Raw genomic sequence first — 11,846 nt, forward strand, 5'->3', positions numbered from 1 at the left:
ACTCACAAAGAGACAAAGGAACTGATGGTTCAAAAAGGCAAGGGGGCTGAAGCTGCATCCAAGCGTTGAGTGACGTGGCGAGGCATTGCTTGACTCTTGACACCAAATTTGCAAGGTGGTGGAAAATTGCGCATGTTTTTTCGTGTTATACAACGACTTACCCAATAAGCCACCGTTCCTTTATGCGGTTTTTAAGTAAGTGTGGTATCGATTATGAGGTCTGTAGTCGAATCAGAATCCTAACTTAACCGTATTTAGCTGATTGAGTGTTCATTAAATCCGTTTAAGACCTCTCTACCAAGCTGGGTGTAGGAGGGGGTACATTGTTTAGCTGAAAATAGTCCAGTGAGTTTGTCTCAGAAGAACAACCAGAAAATAAGTAAATATATTAGGGACTTTGTATAAATGTGTAAGCCCGATGCAATTTAGTGGCGCTGCAAAATGAAACTTAAAAATGGAGATTTTCATGATAGAGAAAGGACGAAAAAAAAAGTACAATGAAATGAAATAACAGTCTTGATTCTGGGATAACTGAAGAGGTCTACTGAATTTCAAGTCGGTACCAGATCGAATACTTGCACAACCTAAGACATGTACTAAAAGTACTTGCGCAATTTTCCAACAGGTTTTGGAAAACTCCTTTAAACTTTTTGACAATAGTATTAAAACCTGTGCAGTTTTCCGCTTCTCATTTGCACACCCTAACGGCTTCTGGCCAAAGCGTAGACTGAGCCCCCCCTTTCTGTTTTTCCGTGGCTCTGTGTGCTTTCTTTAATCAAGCCATGTAACTGGGATGGTATTACTGGTCTTACACTGTGTGTGTACACTTGAATGGAATTTTGGGCGAGTTAGCAACCACTACTTTCAAGTGTAGCTTACCGTGTACACCAGTGCTCTGTGTAGTGAGATCGTCGGACAATTTATGAAACAAACACCTGTGTATTGCATCAGGGAGTTTAGATAGTTTTAAATTAAAATCTAATATGCTTTCTTCAATGCAGTAATGAATCGTGAAGAATATTTATTGGAAACTCGCTTTACATTTTCTCATGTGAAGATATAAACTCACTGTCAAGAGGCTGGGATCATATCAACCAGCTGAACTTTTGCATTCAGGTGTGGATAGAGAGCAACAGAGGTATTTTAATCATGAATGGTACATCTTGAAGAATGTACAGTTCAACCGAAATGTCATCGATAAACTTGCTTAACATAAAACCCGAAGGGCACAAATCATCATGTGTACAGGCCTAAAAATACTCAGGCGAGTCCTTTTTTCCTGGTTTCAAACGTGGGATTGCCACTAACAATATTATGTAGACGTATTTATATTGTCATGTTATCCTCTTTATATGCGCTCTTTACTGGCCTTTCTGTTATCACACATCCACTATAATCTGAGGGATCGAATGTGTTTGGTCATGGCAAGCCCCTCCCTCTTTCCAACCCACCCGACGCCACTGCTAAGAAACTGGGATGGTTCTGGTGTTCCGCGCAATTTACCGATCCGCGCAAGATTACGCCAGCGCGTTTTGACGATCGTATAATTGTATCGTTCTTGTGAGCTCTTCAGTTTCATATCTTAATTTTAATTTTAATTTTCCATATTTTTACACTTTTGAAAATATACGTGAATGTTTCTTGATGTGAATAAAAGAATGAAGATGGAAGTGAAATGAACTTTGACTTTGAGTTTGATATCTGGCATATTATCATTGTTGTGGGCTCTTCAGATTTTTGTACACTTTTGAAAATGTACGTGAATGTTCCTTGATGAGAGTAAAAGAATAAAGATGGAAGTGAATTTTTAAAAAATCGTTTCAGAAATATAAATTATTAACGTAATCTTGAGATTGCCCTGCATTTATACGACCGTTAAAACGCGCAGCGCAATCTTGTTTGCGCCAATCGGTAAATTACGCGGAACACTGGTACCAAACGCTGCCGGTTCTGAGAAAGCGCCGACCCTGAACTTGAAGCTTTGACGTCAGGTGTCAGATGCACAACTTAATGACCAATTTTTAGAACTTTTGATTTGATTTAAGTCAAAGAAGTAACGTATTGGTGAAGAAAACCGGGTGGGGCTGAAGCTGCAAGCCTCACCCCACAAAACGCCACTGTCGGTACGTCACAATATTGGCCGGTGAATATACTTCCTCGGCACTTGAAGCCGTCTATTTGCATGATTTTGCTATTTTTGATTTTGATGTTTGTGGGCCTGGTGTTTTGCTAATGTTCATGTAGGCCTACTGTTACACCTTAACATTTGACACAAAACAAATTTGACCACAACACGTCCCAACCCAAAAGCGGAGCGAGCTTATCTTGAGGGTTTTTACTTTTAACATATCCTGCCCTGTATGCCTATAAATTTCACTTTGCTGAAACTGGACTCATTCGCAAGCTGAGTTTCCATTATCTCCTGGTGAACAAACCATCAAAGAAGCTGCAGAGAAAATGGCTGACACAAATTTGACCGCAATGCTGTACAAAACTGATGACTTGCGCATGGTATGAAGCGATATTTAGAGTTTTACTTATAAATTTCTGTTGTGGAGCTTTAACCTCTTGAGTGACCCATGATGTCATTTTTTCACCCGATCCTGTGACTTTTAGTTGGCGTGACTCGTGACTCAGCAGTATGTCGGGGTCAACAGGGTTACTTAGCCCTGAGGCGACTTTGCCGGTGGTGATTAAGAAATTCGTATTTTTGTCAACTACAGAAACGATATAACTTCCTCCCCATCCCACACAGAAAACCATTACAACATGAGTAATGTCCTTAAAGCTCAATGTTTCGAGATTTATTCTTCGTTTTAAAGGTTATCTACAGCAGTTTTTGTTCTAGACAAATTTTTGTACAGTACCATCCTTGCCATATTTTTAGTTGCATACGTTTGAATAAATATTTAAAATCGGCGGTATAGATCTCTCTAAAACCTGTGTTAAACGGACTACGAATATCGTATCTTTTATCAAAAGAAATCTTGAATCTGCGCAGGTAGTAATAGTCAAGTTATGAGAGAAGAAATTAAAGATGCGCACATCTGCTTGACAAAACACGCTCGGTGCTGGCTCTTTGACAATGACAATGACAATGACAATGACAATCTTTATTCATCTCGCAGGGAGAAATTTGTCTTGGTCGTTAACAATGGCAGTAGACGTTACAAAAGTAAGACTTAAAGGTGCACTCACGCAAACGCACAACAAGACAGTCAGGACATTATGCCAAGTAAATACATGTCTCACGGGCTGGGACAACCCGCTCCGTAACACATTCATTCTCTCTCTCTCTCTCTCTCTCTCTCTCTCTCTCTCTCTCTCTCTCTCTCTCCCTCTCCCTCTCCCTCTCCCCCCCCTCTCTCTCTCTCTCGTCTGTTTCATTTGTAGCACTGTGTGTTCAGTAACCTCACTGCAGTTGGTACGAATGGATTTCTATATAATCTGTCTGTTCTTGCTTTTTTGGAAATGTATCGTTTACTGCGGGTCGATAGTTGAAATTTCGATGTCAGTGGGTGGCTATGGTCACTAAGCATTATTTCCGCCTTTTTTAGAACGTTTGTCTAGTGCAGATATTCAAAGTTACTCAGGTCTCTACCAATTGTTCTTGATGCCCTTTTTATCAACTTATTTAGTTTTATAATGTGCTGCCTTCTCAGATTGCTACCATAGCAAATGATTCCAAAATTATCAAAGTTTCTATTGTGGTGGTGTAGAAAATCTGAAGGATGGATGGATTCAGATTGAAAGACTTTAGTTTCCTCAGAAAGTACAGCCTCTGATTTACTTTTTTAGCGATATTGTTTACGTGGTTTTGCCATGTAAATTTGTTGTCTATTGTAAGGCCAAGATATGTGTATGAATCCGTGATTTCAATAGTTTCTTGTTCAATTACGAGTCGTGGGATTGTTGGTTTTTCTCTTCTAAAATCAAAAATCATTTCCTTTGTTTTTGAGAGGTTCACTTTTAGAAAATTTGAGTTGCACCATTTAAAAAACCTACATATTTCTTCGAAATACTCTTTTTCATCATGGTTTATTAATCCAACAATAGCGGAGTCATCTACAAACTTAATTAAAAGCGTGTTGTTTTATACATACGTCTATGATAGTATACAAAACTGGTGACAAAACACACCCCTGAGTACCGCCGGTGTTACAAAGAATTGTGTCAGATTTTGTGTTGTTTAGCTTCACATATTGTGGTCTACCTGTCAAAAATTCCAGGACCCATGCTGCGATATGATGACTAACTCTCAGACTCAGAAGTTTTTCAATGACAATATGCGGTTGAATTGTATTAAATGCTGAGGAAAAATCTACAAAAAGTACCCTCGTATACGTTTTAGATGTTTCAAGGTGTTTCAGTATAGAGTCACAAAAAACAAGTACAGCATCTTCTACGTTCCTCTCTTGTTTGTATGCAAACTGGAATGGATCTAGATTTCCATGAACACGGCCTAGAATATTAGAGAGGATCACTTTTTCAAGGCACTTGAAAGCAATGGAATTGTAAGAGCGACTGGTCTTAAGTCATTTAATTCATATATTTTAGGCTTTTTTGGTATTGGTATTACCTCCGATGTTTTCCATATTGTAGGAATGTAGTTTTTGTGTAGGGTCAGGTTAAAAATGAAGGTAAATATCGGGGCCAGTTGCTCACAACAAGTTCTTAACACTCTCACTTTCACTCCGTCTGGACCACAGGCTTTGTTTATGTTTACACTTTGAAATTTCTTTTTAACACTCCGCTCACTGAGCTCAACACACTCCTCCCTGCTCAACTCGTCTCTTAGCCTCTGTTTTAGATCACGCTGCTCATTCTCAAAATCAAAACAGTCGAAACAACAATAAAAGTTGTTTAGCTCATTTACATAGTCTCTTTAATTTTTTACTTGCTTACTCTCTCTCGCTGCAGTATAACCCGTTATTTTTTTCAAAGAGGACCACATATTTCTCATATTATTTGTCTGAAATTCGCTCTCAATTCTAGTTTTGTGCGCTTGTTTACAATGAGCAATCTTTCTTTTAATTTTTTTAGATATCAAGTACATTTCATTCATGTTATTACTTCTAAAGGCTTTCCGTTTTTCTTTTATTAGATCTTTCAGTTCTTTCGTTACCCATGGAACACACGAGAGAAAGTTACTTTGCGTTTGTTCCTGAATCATGCCGTAGCTAAGGCCGTCTGTATATATATATATATATATATATATATATATATATATATATATATATATATATATATATATATATATATATATATATATATATATATATATATCTAAGAAAGATGTGCGATCATTTAAAAGCAGAAAACTACGTAAATGTATGAGCAGAGATATATTTCTTATATATGGAACACACACACACACACACACACACACACACACACACACACACACACACACACACACACACACACACACACATGCACACACACGCACATGACAACCGATCCATTATTTTTAGTTTTTGAGTCGGAATGTGTGCAGTCACTTAAGAGTGTGAAGAAACCAGAATGTGGTCAGTCTTTGCAAATAGTTACAGAAAATGAATGGAATGCTCGAAAACTGGTGCTGATTGAGTGTCACCCACAGAATTCTACACTTAAGTGTAGAATTCTGTGGTGTCACCTGAAAGCTAGAAGGTTACCCTCCTTATTCAGTGAGCTTAGACAACCTAAAAACTTACATATTCTGTACATGTCACAGTGTTGCACTGTAGATGTATTCTGTCACTAAAAACGATTCGTGCTTCTGCTTTGAGAGATCTTAACGTACAATTGTATAAACCTCTGTTTTCACGATTGTGTTTGACGCAAAAAGTTGTATGTGAAAGAATTAAACTTGTGGAGTCTGAAAAATAATTCTTACTTAATTGTATGCAAGGAGGATTACTTTACATTTATGGCCTATACTTACAGTTTCATCCTCTATGGCCGTTCAGGCTTGAAGGAAGATGCAGTATCTAATGCTCTGACTGACAGCCTGTGAAAGTTAACTCAGGTTATTCGTGATGCATCCAGGCAAAAAGGCAAATGAGGAAATCAAATTTTAGTCTTTTTTTCTCAAGCCAAAGGCTCTATAAGTATCTTCTTTCTTTATTTTATTTATCTGTGAATTTCTCTTTTTGACTAGCTTTCTCTATACTATAGTAGTCTCAGCATGAGATCTAGGTGAGTGTGATCGGCGGGTGCTCTGGTGTGGTTTGCTCCTTCTTTCCTATCAAACATGTATCTTCCTAATCTCTCCTCCTACTTTTTTAAAAGTAAATATTACTCTCATACAACACCCCGAACCCTCGGCGTTTATACCTAATTGTGCTGCAAATGCCGTAAAACGCTTAAAGAAATTAAAACTAAGATCCCGGTGCAATAGAGCGAAGGGAATGTGGGATCTTAAGCGAACAGGAAAAACTAAGTGCCCGTTTTCTCTCCTATTTCTTTCTTTCTTTCTTTCTCTTCTTTTCTTTTCTTTCTTTCTTTCTTTCTTTCTTTCTTTCTTTCTTTCTTTCTTTCTTTCTTTCTTTCTTTCTTTCTTTCTTTCTTTCTAGGTGTTGTTTGTCAACTGCAGGATGTAGCCTTCCAACAACTCTGTTTTGTCAGCTGTTTTCGTGTCCAGGTTACACCCATTTTCTCTTTGATGTCGTTCTACCATCTTCTTTCTGGTCTACCTCTAGATATTTTTCCCATTCTTGGTTTCTATTCCGTACATTCTGGTTCATCTATTGTCTTTCATTCTGCCAATATAACCATAGCTTATTCAGGTATGAGATGGAATAATGTCAGTTAAAACTGTGTTTTGCAGGAAGACCTTCCTGTGCCTAAACCTGGACCTGGACGTAAGTACATATATAATAAACCATGTTTACGTTAGGATCACTATTTTCAACAGATTTAGATTTGTGTTCCTTTCCGCATTGTTGATATTCCACACAATTTATATTCGTTCATTCGTATGTCATTTTGTTGGGATACAGTTTTACTGTATTTGAGTGGCTTTCCTTTAAAATATTTTCATTGGTTTTAATGGCATGTGATTTTTGCTACCCGCGAAGAAGTGGTAAGTATATACAGGTTCTCTGATTTGTAGATTCTCCTAGGCGGCTTTACCATTATTATCTCAGTTGCTCTCAGGAGTAGTAGTTATTCTTTGTATTATAATTTTATTTAGTGTCATATTCATAGTGGCAATATTGATATTTAAAAAGAAAGAAACAACTGGCTATTTATTGTGGAATTTAATCTAAGTTGGGAAAGTGATTTAATTTAGTATGAAAATGAAATTATGAAAAGTGATCTTCTGGACTTACTTTTTAGATGCTGTAATTTCACAGGATTTATTGTAAACTTGAATCTTCATACTAAGTATACGTCTTTTTAGTTAGAACAAAGTGCCAATTAATGGTATGCATTGTTGTGATAAGTCATTATAATGATGTCTGTTTGATTCCATTGGTCACACAAGTGCATTTGTTCAGAGGTGCAGCTATCCATGCAGGAGGTTGGAATTTGCGGATCAGATGTTCACTTCTGGACAAATGGGAGGATCGGAGATTATATTGTAAAAGCACCCATGGCTTTGGGTCATGAAGCTAGCGGAATAGTCAGTGAACTTGGTCAGGGTGTCACATCCTTGAAAGTAGGTAAGTGGATTGTGAACAAAGTTGTGTCGGGTATGGCAAATAAGCAGGTATTCTCAAGAGAAATATTGATTTGTAATCAGGCGTATATGCTGGCTCATGGGTAAAGATAAAATATAATCTTGTAATGATTATTTGCAAGTGCCCTTAGCAGAATGTATGTGGTGCACTTGAAGACTGGGACGTACTCTCATTGAGTCAACATGTGGTTTATCGAAGAACACAGCCTGGCTGGAATCGTAACAAATTGTTTTTCTTTGCTCATAGCTTGTAAGTCAAAATAACAATAAATCATGTCCCATTAATAAATCAAATCCATAATTACATTATGTGACCAGTAGTAGATCTAGGAGAAGTCGTCAACCCGGTGTCTGAAGGCCAATTCGGTTTCACTGATAATCCCATAAATGAGCCATTGCCAAAAAATGAGGACTTCGTGAGGGTCATGGAGGTAAAGAAATAATGTCGATTAATTTACATGCATGAACGCCTATTTTGTGCATTGTACATGTACAGTGAAAACCTGATATAACAGAGATGGTGCGACCAGAGAAAAAGTCCTATTATATCAGATCCCTGTTAAATCAGAAATGCAAGGAAAGTAAGCATTTCTGGAATATTCCAGCTGTATTTCTTGAAGGGTGGGCTACCTTAAGGTCTGCAGCACACCGCAGTCCTCTCTCGCTTCACCCGCTGCGTGTGCTTGCAGTGGCGTGGCTTGCGCTTGCATGCTTCATCTCTCTCTCTCTCTCTCTCTCTCTCTCTCTCTCTCTCTCTCTCTCTCTCTCTCTCTCTCTCTCTCTCTCTCTCCCCCTCTCCCTCTCCCTCCCTCTCTCTCTCTCTCTCTCTCTCTCTCTCTCTCTCTCTCTCTCTCTCTCTCTCTCTCTCTCTTACTTTTTACACATTGCTAACGAGCCTTTGTCTCTGCAATAACCGATTGGGCTCCGATGAGGCCCTGTTATTGCCGATAACTTTTAATAGAGACAAAGAGTAGGGAAAAAAACAGGGATTTAAAAAAACCCTGTTATTACCGGATCACTGTTATTACAGGGCCTGTTATATATCGTTTCCACTGTATTTATATGGTTATCAAATGCCAGAAAAAGTAGTCAAACGGTTTCTGAGATATGTTGTTGAAATGTTAATTTATCGTACATAACAGGTTGAGGACAAACGTTGGTGAAAAAATAAGAATGGCATGATAACATTTCAATTAACTGCCAGAACAAACTGCATTCATTATAGTCAATAAACACTCCGAATCAGAAGCAGCTGACGTGAATAAAATGGTATTTTGTGGGTTAAAAATGTTGATATTGTGTCTTCATAGCTTACTGTGGAACCTATTCTGAATGTATCTAAAGAAAAGTGTGACGCAGAAGTTGGATTTATATGAATCAGTCGAATATTCATTTCAATATGCACTGAATGACCTCCAATTAAAAACTAAAAAGCACTGATATTTTGGCCAATACCACTCAAATGCAAGATATGCTGTCTACCAAATCCTATTTCATGCATTGCCCAAGGTGTTTTATTTTACATTTCTCCATACACATGCGAAAAAGAATCCATGAATGTTTAAAACTGTTTTTTTTTGTCACTGGTTTTATTTTGTTGTGTAAGATTTCCCCAGGTTTTGAAAAAATGTTCATTTACACTATCAACGAAACTGAACTGAACTGTCGTAAGCATGTCTTTGTTTTATTACTAGGACATATTTCATTGTCATTTATCTCACAATTCTTATTTATATATACATGTATTGAGTATTGATCAATATAGAAACATTGCTTTTCGATAAATTGTGGTCTGCTTAGAAGAGGATTACGGACGTACACGAACTTAGTAGAAAGAGACCATTACAACACGTTCTTGTTTTGGAAATATCAGAAACTGCTCACTGTTTTTGTTGCATTATTATTTATACCACTAACAGCACGTAATCATTCACCCAAGGACGCTTTAAAAAAAACTTTTTTGCTTCTTCTCTTAGGAGACAGAGTAGCAATAGAACCAGGTGTCCCCTGCCGTATGTGCAACTATTGCAAAACTGGTCGCTACAATCTGTGTGTAGACATGAAATTTTGTGCAACTCCTCCATGTCATGGCAACTTGGCACGCTACTATGTCCTTGATGCAGATTTTTGCTTTAAGTAAGTGTGTGTGTGTGTGTGTGTGTGTGTGTGTGTGTGTGTGTGTGTATGTGTGTGTGTGTGTGTGTATGTGTGTGTGTGTCTATATGTCTTTCTCTCTCTCTCTCTCTATATATATATATATATATATATACTTTGCATAATAAGATTACAACAACAACAACATCAACAATAATAATAATAATAATAATAATAATAATAATAATAATAATAATAATAATAATAATAATAATAGATCTAATAATAATAACAATCGTAATTTTTAAAAAATAGTAATAATAATAATAATAATAATAATAATAATAATAATAATAATAATAATAATAATAATAATAATAATAATAATATAGAGATGATCATACATTTTTACAGTTGTTAATGTTTGTTTTCTGTGGTAATCGTGTCTGTACACAATGAGTGAGATTTTGCTTGATAATCTTTTCAGTCATATGTGTACAAATGTTTCATATTGATTTTTATCTTTGTTAGCATAAAAGCATTTACATGGAAATGTTTGTACACATACTGCTGAGTCACGAGTCATTCTTTTGATATGCTCTATATTCTTGTTTTGCAATGGGTTTTGCATATCATTTTGAATCTTGCATTATATCGGTTCAACTGTTGATACTGTGTCTAACAACTTTCTTATTTATCTCTGTGGTTTCTGATTTGTTTTCTTTCCATGATTGTTGTCAATAAATGGATTTCTCTGTAATAACTGTTTGTTTTGTTTTTGGTAAGTGTTTTACGGTGCTCGAAATTGAATAATGTTATATGAGCGCTCGGGATGCATTAAGCATTTTTTTTTAGTTGGAATTAATTTTGAATTTTGCCCGGGTAGCGACCGAAGCCTACTCTTGTCTATTTTAGGACCACCAAGGAATATGCACAAGGGACCTCTAAGATTTTTAAACTGTTATCCGAGAAAGCTAGGTGCTAGATCTACCTACCCCAAGATCAGGGGTGTGGCTGAAAGACAGCAGTACGAAGAAGCCAAAGAGTAGCACTAAAAAGGCAGCAAAAAGGGTAAGGAGCCCAGAGGAGGGGGCAAAGTCGAGGGGGGGGGGGCAGAAAGTGAGATGAAGGCGGACGACAGAACAAGATTAGAGAGTAGGAAAGGCGAAATGAGAAAAAAAATTATGTTTTACTTTTAGAGAAGAACATTTTCCGTCGCCGTCAGTGTCAGGTTTCGAACCTGTTACCTTTTGAATGAGATCGAACACCCTGCCTCTAGACCACAAGATCCCCGTATTAACTCTTTTTAGGCAGAAACCACTGCATCGTTTTTGTAGCCCTTTTTTCAACAGCCATTCTTAGACTGATTCACCAATCAGCATTAAAAATTTTATAATTGAAAAAGATTGAAAAAGCGTAACTAAGATTGAAATAATTTTAGTAGATCTAAAGAATCTAGTTCTTCCAAATTATTGCCTCGTAAAAGAGCAAAAATTGTGTTTAATTCTGTGTAGAAGGTGTTTAGAAAATAGGTAGGTTCATTTAGAGTAACGGCATATTTAAAACACAAGTGTTCTCATATGTGGTTCTGTACGAGATGTTGCTGGGAGATGAGTATCTGTTGGTGGTCACATGGAGACCTTTACCCTTTCACAGCCAGGATTATATTGTCAGACTACAAAGTAGCCCAAAGAGGGTTTGGGCAGTGAGGAAAGTTAACCTGTACAGTGTATGCCTAAGAGATTTTAACTTAAATCTTGAATTACTCAGGCTCCCGGACCATGTTTCTTTGGAAGAGGGTGCACTGCTGGAACCTTTGTCTGTTGCCGTTCACGCGACAAACAGGGCCGGTGTTGGACTGGGCAGCACAGTACTGATCTGTGGAGCTGGTAGGTACAGGATTGCAAGGTCAAAACCTTGTGACTTCTCAACCTTCGTGTACAGTAGGCTACTGTCCCAGAGTTCATTTTAACTACTTTAGAGAGTTGGTAGAGAGGCATTGCAGTTTTGACCTTCTGGGACCATGCTAGGTAGTGTTTTGTGCAATCCTAATTCATAGTCCCATAAAAACTTGGGAATGGGGGAG

General features: G+C 37.4%; 1 protein-coding gene across 1 annotated transcript in view; it reads left to right on the plus strand.

Annotated features, from left to right (window-relative positions):
* Window positions 1-2,279: 2,279 nt before the first annotated feature.
* Window positions 2,280-11,846, plus strand: part of LOC101862593 (sorbitol dehydrogenase-like) — a 15,294-nt gene continuing 5,727 nt past the window's right edge. The window contains exons 1-5 of the mRNA XM_035970692.1: window positions 2,280-2,511; window positions 6,812-6,845; window positions 7,485-7,649; window positions 9,643-9,802; window positions 11,531-11,649. Coding sequence (XP_035826585.1) covers window positions 2,458-2,511; window positions 6,812-6,845; window positions 7,485-7,649; window positions 9,643-9,802; window positions 11,531-11,649 — 532 coding nt within the window. The 5' untranslated portion in view covers window positions 2,280-2,457. The remainder of the gene's footprint in view (window positions 2,512-6,811; window positions 6,846-7,484; window positions 7,650-9,642; window positions 9,803-11,530; window positions 11,650-11,846) is intronic.

The sequence above is a fragment of the Aplysia californica genome, unplaced genomic scaffold (assembly GCF_000002075.1).
Source record: "Aplysia californica isolate F4 #8 unplaced genomic scaffold, AplCal3.0 scaffold00308, whole genome shotgun sequence".
Taxonomy (NCBI): Eukaryota; Metazoa; Mollusca; class Gastropoda; order Aplysiida; family Aplysiidae; genus Aplysia; species Aplysia californica.